At 43.1% G+C, this 22,284-nt stretch overlaps 1 protein-coding gene across 4 annotated transcripts in view; it reads right to left on the bottom strand.

Annotated features, from left to right (window-relative positions):
* The window catches only part of Lyn (LYN proto-oncogene, Src family tyrosine kinase), a 124,050-nt gene that overhangs the window by 47,339 nt on the left and 54,427 nt on the right, over positions 1-22,284 (bottom strand). For 2 of the 4 annotated variants that reach the window (XM_052717641.1, XM_052717638.1), the window contains exons 2-8: positions 18,895-19,031; positions 15,358-15,403; positions 14,673-14,778; positions 12,250-12,348; positions 12,024-12,127; positions 10,676-10,825; positions 8,488-8,640 (exon numbers count right to left, since the gene is read on the bottom strand). In XM_052717641.1, the coding sequence (XP_052573601.1) occupies positions 8,488-8,640; positions 10,676-10,825; positions 12,024-12,127; positions 12,250-12,348; positions 14,673-14,778; positions 15,358-15,403; positions 18,895-19,026 (790 nt within the window). In that variant the 5' untranslated portion in view covers positions 19,027-19,031. The remainder of the gene's footprint in view (positions 1-8,487; positions 8,641-10,675; positions 10,826-12,023; positions 12,128-12,249; positions 12,349-14,672; positions 14,779-15,357; positions 15,404-18,894; positions 19,032-22,284) is intronic. The other 2 variants (XM_052717642.1, XM_052717639.1) reach the window with 1 other exon arrangement.

The raw sequence follows: 22,284 nt of genomic DNA, 5'->3' as shown, positions 1-22,284 counted from the left end.
GTATGAAGACCTGAATTGGGATGCCCAGCACCCACATGAAAGTTAGGCACAGCTCTGTAACCCGAGTGCTGATGGGACAGAGACAGGAAGACCCCTAGAGCTCATTGGCCAGTGAGTCTAGACCAGTTCAAGATGCAGTAATTCCCCCCAGCTCAGTACATAATGTGGAGAGCAAACGAGGACGATACCCAGTGTCAACATCTGGCTTTACACACACACACACACACACACACACACACACACACACACACACACACTGGGGGTGGGGGATGAGAATATTCTCCTTGGCTTATACTACTGACTTGAATCTGTAATTCCTACAAATCAGTTAAGTACCTAGCAGTTAAGGGCATGGGTGCACATTTCCAAAAGGAGAAATTCCAGTGACTCAGATGTACAAAAGAAACTCAGTTGTATTAGTAATCAGAGACATGCAAAAGAAGCTGTAAGGAGAAACCAGCTCTTCTAACCCAAATCAAAAAGCATGACAGGAACTGTAGGTAAATGCTGGGGGGGGGGGGGGGGATGCAGCGACAGCTCCCTCAGGCCTTTTCCTGCACTTTTTTTTTCCCTGAGCACCACTGAACATTAATGGCAAAACTTTTTGATAAAATCGCCAATCCCAAGGGCCCATTAGCGATGACAACAATGGCCTCCTTCCAAGTGACCACATAGGCTATGCTGCATTGGGGCCATGCAGAAGGTACAAGTCCACCATTCAGGAAAGTGCACACTGTATATTTCTAGGGACAAGTGAAATTGGAGCCCATCGACAGTATTAATAGAGCAAAGATTCATAAACAGTCTTCCTTATATAAGCCATTGGGGACTGGTCCAGTTACATCATCCATAGGGTGTTGGTCCTGGAGCATACCAAAATCCAAGGATGCCTACCACATAAAATGGCACAGTATTTGCATCTAACCTGTGCATATTCTCATGGATACTTCTAATCACCTCTAGATAACTTGTGATACACAGTAAAATGAAAATGCTATGCACATAGTTGTTAGACTGCATTGTTTAGGTACAAAGAAAAAAACTATGTACCTGTTCAGTGCAAGCGTAACCCCTCCCCAAATGTTTCCATCCAAGATAGGTTGAATCCACAGACATGGAGGTCTGACTGTACCTTATGACTCAGCAAATCCCTTCCTCCTAGAAACATTCATGCACACTTGGACCACCAAACACACAGAGCACACTATTTACATAGTCACAACTGTAAATCATGACTAACTCTGATTTTCACCAGTGAATGTTGAAATGAATGAATAAAATTCTACATGCCTTTCATGCATACACAACACTATAGAGCAACAAAGATACATGAAATGTTATAATATCCCAAAACACAGATGAATTAATTTAAAATATCTAATAAAAAAGGAAAGAATAAGAGAATACATTCAGCATGACCCACTGATATTAAACCCAGACAAAGCTGGACTATATTGTTTGATGCCCACTGTACCGTACATAACAGTAGTCAGACTATAGACAGATACAAGGCACTAAAGCCTGCATGCACACGACCCTAGCTCCACCTCCGGCATTACAGGGGAAAGGTCAGGAAGTTATGACAAAAGACCTAACAGCAGCTGTCCCCGGGCAGGCAGGGCTGTGATTGGGAGGGGACAAGAGGGACTCCAGGGCCTGACAGGCTTCCCCCGTGGGACTTTGTAATTGCTGGTGACTATCCCCGCAGTAGCTTTTCTGTAGACTTGTCACGTCCCCTAAAATCAAAGTTAAAGAACAAGTCATCCCCTCACGATCATGAAAACAATGGAGTCTGGAAACGCTTACATCCTTTGAAATGATGAAAATACGCTTTCCAGAGGCAGAGCAAGAGTCATCAGGAAATAACGCAGCTGCTAAAGACATTGAAGATGCTGATAAGGAATTTGGAATCAACAGTGACTAAGTAGCTGTGTCCGAAGCTCCAGAAGAGCAGCAGGTCCCCCCAAGCCAATCATTTGAGGGTTCATTAACCTAGTCACAGAAATTTGTGTTGTTGTCATAGATAGATTAAAAAGAATCAGGTAATAAAGGACTTGTTGTGGAGTGACACTTAGTCACAGTTAAAGAAAATAACAGCTGGAGAAAGTTCCACTTCTAGCCATGGCAGACTTGCTAAAAGGTACACATACCAAGGGACCGAGAGTTACTTGAAAATAAACAAACAAACAAACAAACAAACAAACAAACAAACACATTGGTTTGGGAAGTTGGCTGGTGATAGGTTTTAACTAACTTGCCTCTAAATAAGAATGTATCCGTGTGAGAGATGGTTCCCCAGTTAAGTTCACTTGCTGCTCTTGCAGAGGCCTGGGTTCAGTTCTCAGCACCCACATGGCAGCTCACAATCATCTGTAACGCTAAGGGATAGAAGACCTTTTCTGGCATGCACATAGTGAACATACATACATACAGGCAAACACTCATAAACAAAAAATAAAAACTAATCAATCTTAACAAAAAAAGACAGCTGGACACTGGTGGCGCACACCTTTAATCCCAGCACTTGAGAGACAGAGGCAGGTGGATCTCTGAGTTTGAGGCCAGCCTGGTCTACAGAGTGAGCTCCAGGACAGCCAGGGCTACACAGAGACCCTGTCTCAGAAAAAGCAAACAAAGACTGTATCAAGCAAAATTCAGTTACAAACTTTCATTTCTTAAAATAAAGCTTCCTCCTCCTCCTCACTGTCCAGTTAGGTCTCTGGAATATTAACAATCCGCAATAGGAGGAGGAAGCAAGGTACCACGGCAGACGCACGGGGTCACACGAACAAGCGGAAACAGCTTGAGGCAGGGACACCTCTCCCTTTGATCCCCGTAGCTGTCTTCCTGCACAGGGCAGGTCACAGCTGACAATCTCTTCATTGTGTTTCAGATCTTAGAACATGAGAGGCAGTCTGTGAACAATACCTTGTCATTAGCAAAAATAGTAATTCCCTCGATTAAGAGTGGCATGATTTTAATTGGCTGGACTTTGTTTTGCACCCATGTGAAAAACTAGCACACGCATTCCTTGAGGATTAAAAATTGAATGGGGGGCGGGGATTAGTAGTTAAGAGCACTGACTGCTCTTCCAGAGGACCTGGGTTCCATTCTCAGCATTCACACAGTAGCTCACAGCCATCTGTTACTCCTGTTCTGGGGATTCGGTGCCCTCTCCTGCTCTTCCTACGTACCAGGGCACTCTCATGTTTCGTACATGTAGGTAAACATTCATACACATAAACAATAAAAAATAAATCTTAAAACAACAACAACCCAAACCAAGCCAACTACACCGGGACTTTCCAGTCCGCTGTCAGCCTCAGGCTCTGATGACTGAGATGCACACGGGACTGAGGCAGCTCCGCCCACCCCGACTGCTGACGCTCTCACAGCGCTAGCCGCTCACTCTCTTTTGGCTTCACTCCCAGGGCCCCTGCTAAAGTTCAGACGTAATCTACAGGAGTCAAGGAGATTCCTGACCAGCAGTCAAACTCAGACTTCTGGTCACGATTTCTGTTTCTGTTCTCCCACTGCCCCCCTTTCCTCTTCCTTCCCTCCTCCCTTGAAAGACTTAGAAACAACTAGGCTACATGGTGGCCTCTGGTACCCAGGAGGGCTAGGAGAGAAAGTGCTGTGAGTTCAAGGTCAGCCTGGGCTCATAGTGAGTTCTGGACAAACCAAGGATACATAGCAAGACTCTGTCTCACAGATGGATGGATGAATGAATGAATGAATGAGTGGATGAATGAAACTATCGATGCCACTACCTTAGTAGTGATATTTTACTAGAAATTTGTGAGGTGTTACTATGGGGGAATGGATAAATGGTACCTGGAAGCTCACTATACTGTTTATTTCACACATATGCCAGCTTTGTTCAAACAGAACTCACAAGTCACACTGTTTGTCCCTTTCGGCCCACAATCCATCATGGCTGTGCAGCTGTTACCACAAACAACTTGAAGCATTTCCTTTAACCCCCAAAGAGATCCCATACCTTTAGCAGTCTCTTCCACTACGTCCTTATTGTCCCTCAGCTACCGGGCACCTGCTTTCAGTCTCAGCAGCTTGGCCTGTTCTGGACACTTCATCAAAGTGAAGCATAGAACGGTGCCCTGTGACCAGCCCCTTCCAAGGGGCCATCCATGTTCCGCTGTGACCAGCTCTTCATCCCCGTGTGTAGGTTCCTACGCTATGGACGTAACAATTTCTGCTTATGGACTAATTTCTTGGTGAAAATTCAGGTTGCTAATACTTTCTTTTTGAGACAGTTTTGCCATGTAGGCTAGACTGGCCTCAAACTTAAAATCCTCCTGCTTCCTTCTCATAACTGCTGGGACTCTAGGCCACTTTCCCACTGCTATAAATAATGCTGTCACGAACATTCCTGTCCGGGCTTTGCTTTCACTTCTGTTTTCTCTCTCTCTTTCATTTTAAATTGAACTTGTTTCTTAATTTTTCTTGGGCTTGGCATTACTTTCCATTTTTTAAATTTTATTTTATGTGTCTGAGTGTTTTGCCTGTATGTATATCTGTACACGAGTGCACGGTTGGTGGCCAAGAGACCAGTAGAAGGTATCAGATCCCCTGGAACTGGAGTTACTGACCACTGAGAACTGCCGTGTGATGCTAGGAATTGAATCCAAGTCCTCTAGAAGAGCAGCCAGTGATCTTTAACCTCTGAGCCGTCTCTACAGCCCCATCTGTGTTCTTTCTTATAATCACAAATGAATGCCAATTATCTCAAAAAAATTTAAAAAACCCAAAAAGAAACACACCATCTTTGTTCCACGTAGAAGCCCCTAGTAACTGTCTGCTCTGTAGATCTTTCATGATGCGACAGGATTTTGTGTACAGTGTCATCAGGCATGTAACACCTTCCTGCGTTGTTTGAATCAGGACAACAGTCCTACTAGGTAGCGTCTGTTACAACCTGGCTTCAGACAGGTTATTCTGACTATCTCTTTTAAAGAACTTAATAAACAATGTTTTTTGAGACAAAGTCTTACTATCTATCACCAGCTAGCCTGGAAATCACTGGACCAGACCAACCTTGAACTCAGAAATCTGCCTCCATCTGCCTCCCAGGTGGTGGGATTAGAGTGTGCCACCACACCTGTCAATTAAAAAAGACAATGGAACACACGTCTCTCTACGTAAGATACAGAAATGCCCATCGTGCACATGAGAAGACACTCAGTTTAGCTCATCTACAGAGAAAAGCAAATCAAAACCACAGTCCTCACATCCCTTAAAACATTATCACAGGAACCTAACAAACCTCCTGGAACGAAAGAACATTCGGGAATCTGGACCCCTGCACGCTGTCAGTGGGGATGTACACTTCCTTAAAACTTTACAAGTAAAGGCATCCTACTAACCACTAACTGGGGCTGGAGAGATGGCTCATTGGTTAAGAGTACCTGTTGCTCCTTCAGGGGACCTGAGTTCAGTTTCTCAGCACCCACATTGGATGGCTCATAAACACCTGTAACTCCAGCTCAGAGGCTCTGACACCCTCTCCTCCTTCCACAGGCACCCACACATGTGTGTACACAGCCCTCCATCCCAGACGAGCAAACAAAAGAGATACAGCAATCAATCCCCTGAAGACGGGGGTCATGCTAGGTCACAGCACCATTGTCCACTGTAGGCCAAGCACGAAAGCAAGCCCAAGTGCCGCTGGCAAATGAATGAAGAACCGTGGTGTACGCATTTAAGGGCACATTTTTCCTTGTTAAGGTAGAAACATGAGTCGGAGTAGGCCAGCTCTCATCAGGTCAGCCCTGGCACCTGTGCTGCCCATAGCAGATGTGCCTTTCTGACCCTCACAGGCAGTGCAGCAACCATGACATCCTTTTAAATAATACGAATTGAAATGTAAGTCCCATCCAATCCACCTGAGCACCTGGATTTGAGTGTATTTGGTTTGCCAGTGGGTGTGCCTATCCCTCAGCACGTAGTTCTATGCCTTAATTCTTGTTTCATAGCTGAACCTAAGGAGGATGGAAGAAAACTCCAAGCTTTGGGGTGACTGAGTCCAACCCAGGTAAAGCACAGTACAGCTGAACTACCCTACAATCTTTTTGAGGACAGATGTCAATCCCTTAGCCAGCAAATATGCATGGGAAGGCCAAACTGCATTACTTTCACATTGGTTTTATGATTAAAATTGAGAAAATATATTAAAATATAGTTTGAAGATCAGATATGTCTGTGAGGGGCACTGTAGTTGATCCCATTTTTACTGCGGTTCTCTTTGATTTTAAAGAAACCCAACAAATATTTCCATGGGGACTCATGATTCTCTTTTGTAATTAATATATAATCTTCCAGTAGATGCTTTAAGACTGTACAAAAGAACTTTTCCTAAATGGCTTTAGTGCAACCTGATATAGCAGCAAGAACACAGCACTGTCTAATTCTTGGGTGCCACGCACAAAAGACACTTAGGAACCAAAAAAAAAAAAAAGAAAGAAAGAAAAGGTGAACCACACCACAGGACACTTAGGAAAAAATCCAAATCTAGGGACGTGGTATAAAACAATGGCCCCGTGTTTTATAGGATATGAATGTCATAAATGATGAAGACGCAGGGATTTTCCATAGTAAGGGAGGTGAAGATGTGTTAAGTGCAAAATCGTCAAAAGAACAATGTTGCATCTGTAATGGGAGCAGAGTTAGTACTATACTAACAGCTGTGGGGACCAATGTTAGGAGCAAAGAGTCACTACAGGCAGTCTCTCCAAGTGCCTCAACAGCAACAACAAAACGTGTGCATGCGTTCACACATGAAACAAACAGTGAAGAATTAGTGACTGGTGAAGACAGGTGGGTAGTGTGCAGCATTCGTTAAACCATCCTTGCCCTATTCTGTGAATCTGGAAAGAGAAATAAATACTAAGAAATAAATACAAATACTTCCTCAGGGAAGAAAAAAGAAGATAGCCAGATTTTTAAAAAACTGGTTTTGTAGGTTCTAAAAAAGTTCAAAATAAGCTAACCCGTAAATATTCCTAGTATACAATGAAGAGAAATGAAAATGTATTCATATAATATTTTGTATATGAATGTTCTTACCAGTATTGTTCCAAACAGTAAAACAGAGTGTTGATGGGTGTAATGGCTTTTGTTGGGGTGATGAAAATATGTTCAACTAGACTGGGGTGGATCATAGCTTATGAACCTATTGACTCTCACTGAACTGTTCTGTTAGCATCATTAATTTTGTTAGCCAATGCCATGTTAATTTCTTTAAAGAGGAGGAAAATAGAGATGGTATCACGACACAGGTAGCTGGGGCAAGAGACTGAGCCTAGAGCAAGCAATCAGGCCCAATCTCAAAGGTTCTGAGACGGCTGATTCAATGAGGAATGTAGAAAGAATGATATGACTGTAATTTACTTGAGCTGTATAAATTTTGTGTGTTCAGACTTACATTGCGATATCAATTAATTGCAGCTGGGTCAGTATTTGCACATTTAAGACTTCTGCTATGAGAGTGCCACTAGACCAAAGTACAGAGCCAAGATAGCAGGACCTAGATTTCCAAGGGAAAAACCCTACATCCCTTCCGGGTCTCCACGTCACACTTTGTGGCTGATGCAGGCTGGGATCCTCCATTACTGTCAGTCAGGGCTGTGACATTTTCAAATTCATTCTGCTTTCATCCATACAAAGTTGGCACAGAATGATGCAGACACATGTGGTTTCCCATGCTACCCTGGCTAAGACAAAATCCTTGGTTTTTTTGTTTTAAAGAACCAAATGGAAAATGTGATACTTAGAAACTTTAAAAAGTATAATTATCATAAGTAAATTTACATTCCATGAAAACTTGAGAAAACTGAGATGGTCAAAAGTCCTGGGGGCTGGAGAGACAACTCAGTGGTTAATGACACTTACTGCTCTTGCAGAAGAGCTGGGTTCAAATCTTAGCACCCACATGAAGGCTCATAACCCCCTGTGACTTCAGTCCCAGGGGATCTGATGCCCTCTTCTGGACTCCAGTGGGTTCTAGGCATGAAAATCATGCATGTACACACGTAAGCAAAGCATCCATACACATAAAATAAAATGGAAATAAAAAATAAAAAATTCCCCAGAGTAAGCCTCTGCTCAAATCTTGGTGTAGTTCCTCCCAGTCTGAGAAGATATACTTGGCTCTAAGGAAGGATTCATTAATAGTAGGTCTTTGAGTATCTTTTGTCGGTGACCCCCAAATTAAATAAATTGGAGGCTTCCTATTAAGCTAGTGGGTCCTACACCTGATTGTAGCCAGAGTGTGAGGATGAGAGCAAGAGAGAGAGAAAAGATGAAAGGAATTATCAAAACAGACAGAACCTGCAGGCCAGAATTTGGCCTGAGACAGACAGGAAAGCAAGAAATTATGCCTCTGAGAAGCCCACTGCTTAGCTCAGTGACTGTCAGAGGCTTGAACCCCTCACCACTCTCTACAGAGTGGGACACTGGCTGAACACTCACCCATCCAGACTTCTCCAAACTGTCCTGCGCCGAGCTTTTTCACCAACTTAATGGACTCCCGGGGGATCTCCCAGGCATCTTTATCCCACGGCTTCTGTGGTTTGGGACTAATGCATGCCTTTTCCAATCTCCTGCATAGACCATCAGACTGCTCTAAAGTGAAAGGAAGAACAAACGTTAAGACATGCATGCAGGACTGGTGAGATGGCTCAGTGGGCAAAAAAACTTGCTGCCAAGCCTAATAACCTATATTAAATCCTGGATTCACCACACACACAATAAATAAATGTGAAAAAGAAGGGGCAGAAGATGAAGAAGAAGAAGAAGAGGAAGAGGAAGAAGAAGGAGGAGGAGGAGAGGAGAAGAAGAAAGAAAGAAAGAAAGAAAGGAAGAAAGGAAGGAAGGAAGGAAGGAAGGAAGGAAGGAAGGAAGAAGGAAAAGAAGAAATGCAAGCAATATAGTGTGTAGCCATGGCAGATGGGTGCCAGGGTCCCGTTAAATTCCAAAAATCAGAATATCAAGTCTCCTATATAAAATAATGTAATACTTTATATGCACACCTTATTTTTAATCATCCTTGTATTACTTATATTACCAAATATAATGTAGACACTATGCTGTAATCCTGTGTTGTTTAGGGAGTGCTGACAAGACATGCTCAGTGCAGATGCATTTAAAGATACTTGGCTGACTGAATCCCTAATGCAGAACCTATGCAGTACATTCTTTTTGTTTTAGAAGTGCCTATACAGGAGACCTTGAAAAAGCTGTTATTCTTATAATATCCAGTGTGACACCATCTAAAATAGTGATGGGAGTAACTTTTGCATAATCACAATTTTCAAAATTACTAGAAGACAATTTGAAATATTTTATTTTATTCACTAACACTGCCAGCATATAAAAACAAAAACAGTAAAGACAGTGATGGACTGTCATACAAAAACATATTCTGATACCTGAGTCCTCGTAAGCTTAGTGGCACATGGGCAGGGACGTAGTGAGGTTACTCCTGCACTCCAGAACAGGGCCACAGTACTACAAGACCCCAACATCTCAGCCAGAAGTGTTAGTGACTGGGGATGAGAGAGGGAGGGAGGATTCGGTAAGCCCAGTCCCTTGCTCTCTCCATATTGCCTTTGCTCCATGTTTTTGGACCTAAGCTAACCCTCCATGAACTTTCTCAGAGAGCCTTTTAGATCAGGCAGCAGGAAGAAGCCACAGCAGCTCCTGCATCTTCAGTCACAAGGAAGGGACCCGAGGACACAGAGGTGAGCTTCACAAGACTAGAAACTGGTACTGGGCACAAGGCATCGACTTGCTACTTCTAAATACGTCCTCAGTGCTGTGCTGCGCACTTTTACCATGGACACATATTCCCTTTACATATATGCATTACACTCAGAGGCACAGATCTGCATATCTCCTATTTTGAATATTTGCACACATTAAGAATATGCATTATGCAAAAATAATCTATACTTTCCTCCACAGGAAGGGGAAACATTGGATGTTAAATAGCTCATACCAAGGAAGAAGGCCATGGCAAGTGCAGCAGGATTCTCATTCTGGATCTAGTGATACCCCCAGTTAGAGTGCCCAACTTAATGGTTTCCACTTTATCCAGAATGAAAGTGTGCCTTCACAACCAACCTGTGTTTACCTCTAGTCTAGTACTCAGATGCAAGTGTGACTACACAACCAACCTGTGTTCACTTCCAGTCTAGACTCAGATGCAAGTGTGACTACACAACCAAACTGTGTTCACCTCCAGTCTAGTACTCAGATGCAAGTGTGACTGCACAACGAACCTGTGTTCACCTCCAGTCTAGTACTCGGCAGCTCGCATGGGCTGACAGCCACTGTGTAGATTAGAAAACTGGCAGACTTTGTCAACTGTAGGGATTTAAGGGTCTGAGCGCATTTAATGAAGGCTGCATTAAGCTGGGGTGTTCAGAAGACAAGGCCAATGGGATGCATTTTCAACTCATTTCAATTCCCAATAAGCTTATTAGAATACATGCTTATTAGAAGTCAAGGAGTATCGACATATTGAGTTCATACTACTTGCAGAATATTATCCACCACATTACCTGAAAGAAAAGTTTTCATACAAAGTAGTATCTGCCACTTGATACTAATCATTACAAAAATAATCTGCGTCTCCCAATCTCCAGTGTTTACTTACTTTGGTAATGCTTAATCATGTCACTTATACAGGGAAAAGTGATCCGTGGAGAGATGTAATAACCACCATTGTCCAGACTTCTAATTTTGTAGTGTTTAATAACATCACCATGCACGGGGTCATAATCTCTGACAGACAGAGAGAAACTTCCTGTGGGAAAAAGTTAAGAGAAGAACATGCCTATGTGTTATTAATAAGGTCTATATTATATTACATTGTGGTACATTTTACCATAAAATGCACAATACAATATGTATGTTTACAATGTATCATATATGTGATATATCATATATATATTACATAATGTATCATATAATGTATTATATCATATAAAATATCACAACACCTGCCCTGCAGCCAGGTGTCATAATATTTTAACCCAAGCACTTGGGAGGCAGAAGCAGGTGAACCTGGCCAGTTCTAGGCTAGCCAAGTCTACACAGTGAGACCCTGCTTCAAGAAGGAAAGTAAAAGATCCTATAAAAATTTGACTTGATAAATGACAATAGCATTTTGTTTGCTAGGCAAGTACCCAACAAATCATTTTCCTTCTCCACCACAGTTTTCTGAAATCAATGATCTGAATAGAAAAATTATTTTGCATTTCCTCTTGATATTCAGGACTCACTTTCATGATAACACAACAAAACTGGAAGTGTGCTATGACCTGGCCATAATTATGGCTGTTTTTTATTTATTAACACTAATCATTTGAGTTTATTGTTTGTTATCAAAATATGAAATGTTCACTTTGAAAGGGTTTGCACAATGGTTAGGCAGGGAAAAAGAACTTTCTGTATGAGCCCGATAACCTGAATTCAACCTATAGAGCCCATGAGGGAAGGAGAGAACTGAGTCTCACAGTTGCCTTCAGATCTCACATCTGTGCCTTGACAGGCAGGAATGCACACATGTACACACACACATGCACACACACACAAATAACAACAACAACAACAACAACAACAATAATAACATATTTAAAATAAAAAATATTTAAGCGTGGCGCACACCTTTAATCACAACACTTGGGAGGCAGAGGCAGGGATCTCTGAGCTTGAGGTCAGCTTAATTTACATATTGATTTGCAGGCAGGCCAGGGGCTACATAGAAAGGCTCTGCCACAAAACAAAACAAAACAAAACAAAAGCACCCCTTTTATTACTAGAACTACTATATTCTTCATTTTATTCATCCTGGAATAGTTTTTGAAGTGATTCCCTGGGCTAGGGCTGTAGCTCAGTAGTAGAATGCTTGCCTAGCATGCACAAGGCCTTAGGCTCCATGTCTAGGAAAAGTCCCTGAGTCCCTATGCAGTCTTCTTCAAGGTCTCCAACCATTCACTCACCTTTTAAAGTCTCGCTTTCTCTGATAAGAAAAGCTCCTGCACTGTTCCCTGGTGCCAAAAGCTGCCGTTCTGCATCCTTCCTGGTTATGTCCTTGAAGAACCACCTGTGAAGATATTTTCACATTTCATAGGTGTTGTGGCAGGGAGGGAAAAGATGATGCGCGTGTGAACAAGCAATGTAATGCAGAATTCAGAAACAGCAAGATGGCCATGCGCCAGGACTCACTCTTCTGTCTCTAAGGTGTTGACCTTGGCAACGTAGTTGCTGGGGATGAAGCCTTCTCTCTTTGTTGAAAGGGACTTAGCTTTCCACCACTCCCCATGCCTGGAATGGAAAGAGAAGTCATGACCTACAAAGGCAATTGTATTGAGGTGTTTGTTTTGCAGAGTGATGGCACGTGGGAGCAACCCCGGAATCCCAGAATCCAAGAGGAAGATTTCTTCCTTTTCGTATGAAAGGTATGTTTAGTGACAGGAGCAAAAAAGCATGCTTACAGCTTCAGTGTGGCTCGATATGTTCAGGGTTGCATAGAAAAGAGTTGGGAAAATGCCCATTTTATAGAAACCAAACATTTCTCATTTCCCCACATGGCTAAGGTGTGTTTTTAAGAATTCTTGTAGCAATCAGAGTCAAAGGAACACTGACTCAGAATTCTCGTGTTATAAACTTGTTTGTAAAAACATCCACTTTCCCCAGAGATAGGTGCCATGAATAAAGAAAAACAACAAAAATAAACCAAAACCAATTCAGAGTGAGCCTCATCACCATGACACTGCATGACACTACACTAACCCAGAGGGCAGAGGTGAAGGAGGAAGGGCCAGGCCCACAAGTAGCAGCTGAGCTACAGAAGGGGGGGATGGGATGGGTCCCTGGAAGACTCCATATTCCTCTTCAAATGCCCCCACAGACCTTGTCTGTGAGAGAAAGTCGATAGTAATTAACTGTGAGCTGTACCTGTGAGCTGTTTACCCACACAGGCAGCCTGTACCTGCTACATCTTCAAATTCAGCCAATTGTAGACTGAAAGTATGTAGAACTCTTAGGCTGAACTTTTTACTTTTCCATGCAGGGGTATTGAATCCAGGACCTTGCACATGCTAGGAAAACTGTTATGTCTGTTTTCTTCTTCTTCTCTGTTTAAGTACAACATAAGGTGATTTTTATAGCAATCACAATCACATTGTATTAGACATAAAATGTCATCCAGAGGTTATTTGAAGTATTGGGAGGTCATAGTGGAAGAGCTTTCCAGGCTCCACCCCTAATTGGGGAACAATTTGCAGTGGACAGCTGCCTGGAGAGAGAGAACAATTCTTTGGGGATGTGGCCACTGGTAGACGGCCCCACACTCATGTATTCATGGGCAGTACTGACTGGGTTTAGTTGGTTATGAGAAGGAAAGGAGGAGGATGTGAAGTTGGGAGGAGTGGAGTGTGGAATGTAGGGGATACTGGAGGAAGTAGAGGAGGTGAATATGATCATGTGGTCCGGGAACGCATTCCTGATAGATGCTCAGAGACAACTGTACACACACACACACACACACACACACACACACACACACACACGATGCTCACCACAGTCCTGTGGTGTCATTCCCATTTCAAAAGTTAAAATTCCAAGGAACAGACTGAGTAACTTTTCAAGGTCATGCAACTATCAGAAGGAAGGGCCATATTTAAACCCAAGCACGTGCTGAAGCCCTGGACCAGCACTTATCTCATCTTCCCTAAGGGAGTCTCCCTTTCCCACCTCCCTCCTCGGGCAGGTCTGGGCCAGGGTACTGCTTCATGCAAATTTAGTACAAGAAGGAAGTTAGATTTAAGTGCTGAGTTCCTTGTTCTCCTTCCTCACTGCCCTGTGCCCTGTGGCCTGACCAGGGTCACATGTGTGAGTCAACACACAGGGGTCAGGGAAACGAACCATCCAAGCAGCTTCAGGGCAGATGCGTTGCAGCTGAGCAGAGCTCTCCAGCGTGACTGTGGCAAACCCTTGGAAATCACACCAACTGTCCCGTGAGCCCCGTCTAAATCTATGCAATATAACAAATGAAAATGGCCTTTCAAGCCTGTGTATATGCGTGTGTGTGTGTGTGTGTGTGTGTGTGTGTGTGTGTGTGTGTGTGTGTGTTCATGAATGTGCTGGTGCTCTTGTGTTTGCAGGTATGCATCACAGATGTACATGGGTGTACATACCAGAAGATGACCTCATCTATCGTTCTTTGGATGCTGCCTATCTTGTTTTTAAAAGACCATCTCTCAGGCCTGGGACTTGCCAAGTATGCTAGACTGGCTGCCAAGGAGTCCTCAGGGATCCACCTGTCTGCAGCTCCTCAGGGCTGGGCCAACGTACCCCGCCTTTTCTTTTTTAAAGGTGGGTCCTGGGAACTGACTCAGGTTTGAGCTATCTCCCAAACTCCACAGTGGCCATCTTAAGTAACATGCCACACAGAGCCAAACTTCCTAGGTAGCACATTGGTAAAGAAAGAAGCTGATGTCTGTCCTTGTTGGGAGAAACAACAGAGGTGCCCCCAGCTACACTTGAAAGGGAAGTTCCTTCTGCTCTATTCCTGCTGCCTAAGCAAAGCAAAAGAGCAGTCTGCAGGAGCGGTGGCCAAGGTGCTACCAGGGCCTGGGCACACTTACTCTTCCAGGACTTTCATCTTTTCTCCTTTCTTGAAGGACAAGTCATCTGGGTGGATGCCATCATAAGGGTACAAGGCTACCACAATGTCCCCTTGCTCTTCTGGATCTAAGAACAAAAGATATTAGCAAAGCCCTTTCAAAACCTATCAACATAAACACAAACGAAGGGAAAGCAGTAGAGAGAAAGGCTGGGGAAGGAAGCTGTGTGCTCCCTACCTACAAATAACAAGAGCTGCATATTGTGTACACCAAACTCACAGGAACCTACTGCAATTTCAAAACTGTTTAGGAAAGGATGCACCTCTGATCATGACAGCACTGTCATGGTCCCCAAAGGCAGAAGGCATTTTAGTATCCATCAGTGGAATGAACAAAACATGATATATACATACAATAGAATAATATTCAATTAAAAGGAATTGAAATCCTGATATAATGTATTGTGTGTCAACACAATATACTGTAGATGAGCCTTGAAGACCTTATGTTAGGTTAAATGAGCCAGGCACAAAATGACAAAGACTGTATATTTCCAGTTCACATGTGCTAACTAGCGCAATCAAACCCATAGGACAGAAAGTATAATGGTGGCTGCCTGGAGCAGAAGGGAGTGGAGAAATTTACATTACATATATTTTCCCACAACAACAAACAAAACATTAATTATATTGTTAAGAAAACATACCTTTTGTTTGAAACCTCTGTCCTGGTAAAAGTTGAGATTCTGGAACCTACGAAAGAGTATTTGTTAGGGAAAACAAGTCATGTTCAGCTTTTTCTTCTCACATGCATGTTGTCCATCATTTTTCTAACAGCCATGAATGACATTTAGATTTGCAGGTACTAAGCGGGGAAGAAGCGCTAAACAGAAATCTTATAGGGTGATGTCACTGACACCAGGGCTTAGAGCAAGGCTCCTGTGCTCAGTGCTGTCATCTGCAGGGTCCCACCTCTACAGTCATTTTCAGGACTTTTCCTGGACGTGTAGTCCTTAGTCTGTGTCAACAGATCAAGTGGGTGGGGCTTCAGGAGATGGGGACTAGATGCCAACCACCATGATTTTTTCTCTTGTTTTTAACAGAACTCCAATATTTGAGGTAGCAGTTTGCCCAGCGTGATACCTGCTTCTAGACTTACAGCCCCCTATGCTGAAGGGGAAGAAGCATGTCATGAGCTCACTGGTTGGATGGGGCCTTGGTAAAATGTGCCTCTTTCTACTTAGAAAGAATTAAAGGTTTGAGGTACAGCAGCCATGGAAATCCAACTGTAGATAGGGCCAGTACAGCAAAACATCGAAGTGACAGAACAGTAATAACTGAGAAGTTGTCACCAGTCCAACTCCATGTTTCCTGAACTTATTTAAATATTTGCTCAGGCTTATCACTAATAGACAAACACAAGCCCAACAGAGTGAGGCTTTCTTGTCTGACCCTGACTCTGTCCCTATAGGGGTCAGGGTCACCCCCAGTTATGACAGCAGCAGGGTGCATCACTGGGCAGACCCTGGTAGCACAGAGGACATGTGAAGTACCTTCTAATCCAAACCTATCCACATAGAGCACTGCTGGGAGTGTGTAAGGCCTGGTGACCTCTTCTAAGGACGTGCTAACAGGGCCTAAACTTCAGACTGTCTCCTCTGCTTCTCCTCGAGAGTCAGTTCATGGAACAGGACCAAAATGTTTATACTGACATATAAATTCTGCTGAGAGGGAACCCATAACATCTCCAATTCACTGAGGGAAAGGACGAAGGCTCAGGAAGCCATGGGCCCATATTAGCACTCAAGACTTAAAGAAGTCTTATGCTGCTGTTTTAGCCATTTAGATTTACATAATTAAGAATTACAGTCTATTGGATATGATTTAGAGGAAGCAATTAGATGAGAAATTAAATACTTCTGAAATCAGCAAGCTGATCTGCAAATACCAGGAGATTAGTTTACAAATGCATTAAAGCACATTTTTATACAAGACTACTGACTGCCTAGGTTGGCCCTGAAATGTGTGCACTAAAGGATTAAAGGACCCCTCTAGAAATGGAGAATTCAGGTCATGCTAGTGCATCCAGCCCATTTTAACCACTTCTGTAAGACCAAAACTCATACATGTGGCTCCATAACACAATTCTAGATCTCTCTTGAGTAGATTTTCCTCAAGTGTTGTTGACTTCCTATCAGTTCACTTCACCTCCTTTCAGAGCCCTGTATAATCAATGGAGTGCATGTATTTTTTACATGTGGCAAAGGCTGAGAGTTCTACTTATGAGGCCAAACTAAGCAACTTACAGAGAGCATCTGTGGCCACAGACAACCTGAGCTAAATTTTTTTCTGGTGAGTGTTAAGGAACTAAAAGATTTTAAACACACTCACTAATGCTTTCCACCTACTTGCAACCTTTTTACACTGAGTATTTGTTTTTTGTATTAGTCCCCCTTGCTTTCCTAAATAAGACACCTGAACAAATAAACAAAACCAATATACCAAAACAAACAAAACAATCCTTGGGTTTTAAAGCACACAAAACTATAGCATTTGCTAAGAGAAATAAACAGAACTTTTAATGAGAACTTTGAAGTATACAAGAAAACTACCATGGTGCCAGTGCCTTTTACTTTTCTTTCTATTAATTACATTTATTACTATCTTTGCATAAATGAATAAAGCTTTTTTTTAAAAAAAAAAAATAATAACTCTTGGCTGCTGGTGGTGGCGCACACCTTTAATCCCAGGACTCACAAGGCAGAACCAGGCAGATCTCTGTGAGTTCAAGACAAGCCTAGTCTACAGAGCAAGATCCAGGACAGGCACCAAAGCTACACAGAGAGACTCTGTCTCAAAAAACCAAAAACCAAAACCAAAAATAAACAAACAAAAAAATAGAGAGAGAAAGGAATATATGCAATTATATAAAAAAAAATCAGACAGTTAAAAAAAATAAAGTCTTTAAAAAGACAGTACTATGTTAAAGTTAAAACCTTCCTTTTTAATTAAACATAAAAGGGGAAATGCTGTAGGATAATGCTCTTGTACACTGGTTTAATAAAACACTGATAGGCCAGTATCTAGACAGGAAGAATAGGTGGAGCAAGCAGACGAGGAGAATTCTGGGAAGAGGAAAGGCAGAGTCAGGAGCCACCAGCAAGACACAGAGGAAGCAAGATAACAAGGCAGAACCTTGAGAAAAGGTACCAAGCCACTTGGCTAAACATAGATAAGAATTATGAATTAATTTAAGTGTAAGAGCTAGTCAGAAATAAGCCTGAGCTAATGGCTGAGCAGTTATAATTAATATAAGCCTCTGTGTGCTTACTTGGGGCCAAGAGGCTGTGGGACGCAGGTGGGAGAGATTTGTCCTGACCACAGGGCCGGACAGGACTGGAGAAACATCCAACTACAGATATGCACCACCATGCCTGGCCAAATTGTCAATAAAACAATTTGGGCTAAATTGGAATAAGCTGTTTTCTGCATAAATCTCAGACAGTTCATAAAACCCAGGATATGGGGTGGTGGTGGTGGTTTACAGGCATGCAATGGGAGACTACACACCAGGGGACAAGCTCCAAAGTAAAGCAAATTTAAAACTATAGCTATCCTAAGTTCCTAGTTTCCTGAGTCCTTAAAATATGGCATTACTTCTTTTCCAAATGCATCCGGTGGCACATCACTCATAAAGTTTCTAATGTGGACTGCTGTGTAAAGTTTGGAGACTGAATTAAATATGCTTTTTCTTAACCTTTTACTCCACTATCACAAATCATAACAACCTCAGTCTTTGTAGTATTTTAAATTAGTTGAAGAAAAGACAAGATAGAACAAAATGTAAATAAATAAAATGTGCCCCAAACACACACTAGCATGTGTTTTAGCTTCTGGTCTAAATCATCAAATTCTTTTGTCCCTAGAACATTGAGCTGATCTCACTACCTATCCTGAGTCATACAGGCCTGGGTATATGCTGGGTCTTTCATTAGTAGTATGAAAGATGCATTTCTCCATACTAAAAGTACAACTAAAGACCTGATTATCATCTAGTAAGTGGCTAGATTATCCTTAAAATCTCTATGCATTCTTCAAAGGATTAAGTTACAAAGCATATAAAACTTACATGGGGTCTATGTAATCAATATGATTATTTTTTGCATGCAAAGATTGGGGTTTAAATTGCACAGCCATGCTCTGATCCTGCTGTGGGATCTCTCCCCTGAGACTATTCTACTTACTGGCCTTTGCTGTTTATTGGACGTTGGATCTCTCACATAAATAGTTCGGTCAGTGTTACGTACTGGTTGAGTCTTCAAATCTACTCCATCGTCATGCAGATTGTCTTTCCTTTTTGATTTTATACATCCCATATTTCCTGTTGGAATAGAAAAGCAATGGCATTGTTTTTCAGTCAATCCAGAACTGGTGTAAAGCCATTCAGACCTCGTATTAAAGAAGAGCAAAAAGAACACACTTTTATTCATTGTTACACACTGATTAATATAATCAAAGGTGGATGCTGTTTGGAAACAGGTTATCTTGGTTATTCATTTGTTCCTTTCTTCATTTACTTAAAACTACTGAGCTTCTCTCTTTTACCCCAACCCAACATAAGTCCTACTATAAAGGTGCTCCTATTTTTGTGGCAAAGGTATGTGAATCGGCATTACAGTATGGTCTGGTGAGTCTATGACACAGGCTACATGAGTCCTAAAAATGGACAGGACTTCTAATTCAGGCAAGAAGAAAAGGAGCTGGTCCAAGAAGCTTCTTGAAGGTTGAGATGAGACGGATTTAAATCTGGTGGAAAAATTAGCAAGGGGGTTCCAGGGAGGATTTTCAGATGTGTCTATAGAGACCCCAGATAATTTGGTCCCAAGAACTAGTGCAAGAAGAGTGAATCCTTTAGTGAAGAAGCAGGCAGGAAAGGCCAGGTGTCAGGGCTGGAGACAGAGACCATGGTGGGTACAAAGCTATCAGTTTAGTTTGTGTTCCCTGAAGACAAGTGAAACACCCCGTCTGAAGAGTGTGAGGAGAAGATAAAGGGTGGAGGCATCACAGGTTGGTGTGATTCACAGGCAGAGTCTACTGCAAAGGGCTCGGGAACCTACAAAGATGGTGGTGGCCTTCGTCAAGACTGGAATAAGGGAGACACAGGTAAGGGAGAAAGGATGCTTGAAGGATCATTCAGATGATCCAGTCTGGTAGGCTTCCTAGCAAGATATCTGAGCTTGCAAGCCAGGAAAGGTGGCAGCACTGAAGGCACATTGACATCATCTACACCTCCCAGCCGTGACCACAGACAGAACTGAGGGGTGAGTAGTGCCAGAACAGTGTTTGTTTGCTCTGAGTTACCCCGTCCCCAGCCCAAGTTCCAGTGCCCCAGAAGGAGTCCAAGACTGGTGCAGAAACTAATCTGCCTCAGCCTTTGAGGAAGTGCCTGAAATAAAGTAATTATATTATCATCTCAAAAAAAATTTTTCAAAAATCAAAAAGAAGAAGAAGAGGAGAAGGAACAAGTGGTACCTGGTCCCAAATAGCCACAGAATAAGGAAAGAGTTCTGGGATGAAAACAAGAGGCAGGTACTTCACAAAAGTCTCAGGAACTTGGCTGCCAACCCAACCAGTGAGGCAGGATTGAGCTCTGGGTGACTGACCACCTTTGTCTCTCCCAATCCCCCTCCCCTTCCATAATCTGCTGGCTGGAGATGAGACCGAAGAGATTTTCCAGGGTGTTAATGAACCCACTGTCTTCTCAGATCACCAGCTCACTGAATAAACTGTGGCTTTAAGATTCAATTCCTGGCTCTGTTCACTGGCTTCTGAAGTGACAGGCAGCAGGAATGGAACCGGTACAGCTCTGCACATTGCCCTCCTCCCACAGGCTTTGGCAAGCTCTGGGGACCAGGCAGGGTGTGAGGTCTCTGAAGGCCAGCCACTCCTTTTCTGAAACTAGCGAAGTGGCAAGCGGTAGTTCCCAGAACAAAGAGGAAGCAAGCACTTTGCTTCACAACAGACTTTCTTCTTCTTTTCACAGCCTGAGTTTCTAAAATGGAGATGGGTTTTGGAGTTGATCTGTAAATAAGCATAAGTTTGTTCCCCAATCCATTCTTCACTCCACCCATTCCTGAAATTGCTGTCCAACTGACCATCCCTTATGATGGTGCTTTATACATGAAGAAACACAGTGACAGAAAAACCCTGGAACCCAGACCTGTGAGCACAGAGAAGCTCCAGGGAGAGGGCAGTGTCTGGGGTCCCAGCAGGAGCTGAGCATCCTGTTTGTCCACAGCGCCGCTCTGCTGTACTGCCCCAACACCTAAAACAGCACTGCTGCTCCAGCCCCCTTTCCCTTTCCTCCCCCCTCCTCCTCTTCTTCCTCCTGCTCCTCCTCTTTTTCATTTTTAAATTTTTGACAGGGTCTCACTCTGTACCCCAGGTGGCCAGAACTTACTCTGTCCTCCAGGCTGGACTCAAACTCACTTTGACCTGCCATGGCTGGCTGTGCCCAGCTCAGCCTGTCAGTGAGAGAAGGTATAGGTGTATCACTTCAGACGCCAAGCTTTGTGCTGACAACAGACTCATGTGAGTCTTTCTGATGAAAAATATCAGAGGTGAAGGAAGGGGACAGGGTACAACCCATCTCAGGCTCTCGTTTCATGAGAGAGCATGGGTGGTAGAAGCCTCTAGAATGGTCCTTTCTAAAACTGAAGTTTGGAGCCAAGGATGGTCATCTGTGATCTCAGAGCTCAAAGGCTGAGGTTGGAAGATACAGTTCAAGGCCAGTCTGAGCTACACTGTGAGACCCCATCTCAAAAACAAACAAACAAAAAACAACAACAACAAAACCCATTAATTATTTTGTTTTTAAAAGGAAAAGTCGTGGCTGGAAAGATGGCTCAGTGGTTGAGAGCACTGACTGCTCTTCCAGAGGACCCAGGTTCAATCCCCAGCACCCACATGGCAGCTCACAACTGTCTGTCACTCCAAGATCTGACACCCTCATACAGACATACATGCAGGCAAAATACCAATGTACATAAAATAAGAATAAATAAGTTATTTTAAAAAAGTCGCTAGAGGAGAATTAACTTAGTAATTTGTAGAAAATATGGGAAGTGGGAAGACAGATAAAACTAGAAATGTCTAGAATGTGCACTGTTCTAAAAATGACTGGCCTGGAACTTCTATAGGTTCCATGTCAAAAGGGACTAGGGGGTGGGGTATAGCTCAGCGTACCCATGAGGGCCAAGGTTCCATCTACAGCACTGCAGGAGAGTGAATGACACAGGAACAAGATGTGGAGTGGGGGACACAGGACCACAGCCAGGACAGGAGGGGAGATGGGACACAGGAACAACATGTGGAGTGGGGGACGCAGGACCACAGCCAGGACAGGAGGGGAGATGGGACACAGGAACAACATGTGGAGTGGGGGACGCAGGACCACAGCCAGGACAGGAGGGGAGATGTGAGGCAGTCCCAGCATGTTACAAGGAAATGTTTCATAGACTTGGTAAAGGCGCCTTGGAAATGCAGAATGGGGGTGTTTGGGAATGAGGGTGCAAGTCTTTGCAACTCCCAATACTTCCGTCACAGTGAGAGGAGGTGGAGGAGAGACAACATGT

The sequence above is a fragment of the Peromyscus californicus genome, unplaced genomic scaffold, assembly GCF_007827085.1.
Source record: "Peromyscus californicus insignis strain IS unplaced genomic scaffold, ASM782708v3 Scaffold_5__1_contigs__length_169319896, whole genome shotgun sequence".
Classification (NCBI taxonomy): Eukaryota; Metazoa; Chordata; class Mammalia; order Rodentia; family Cricetidae; genus Peromyscus; species Peromyscus californicus.
This window is presented reverse-complemented; position numbering and strand designations above follow the sequence as displayed.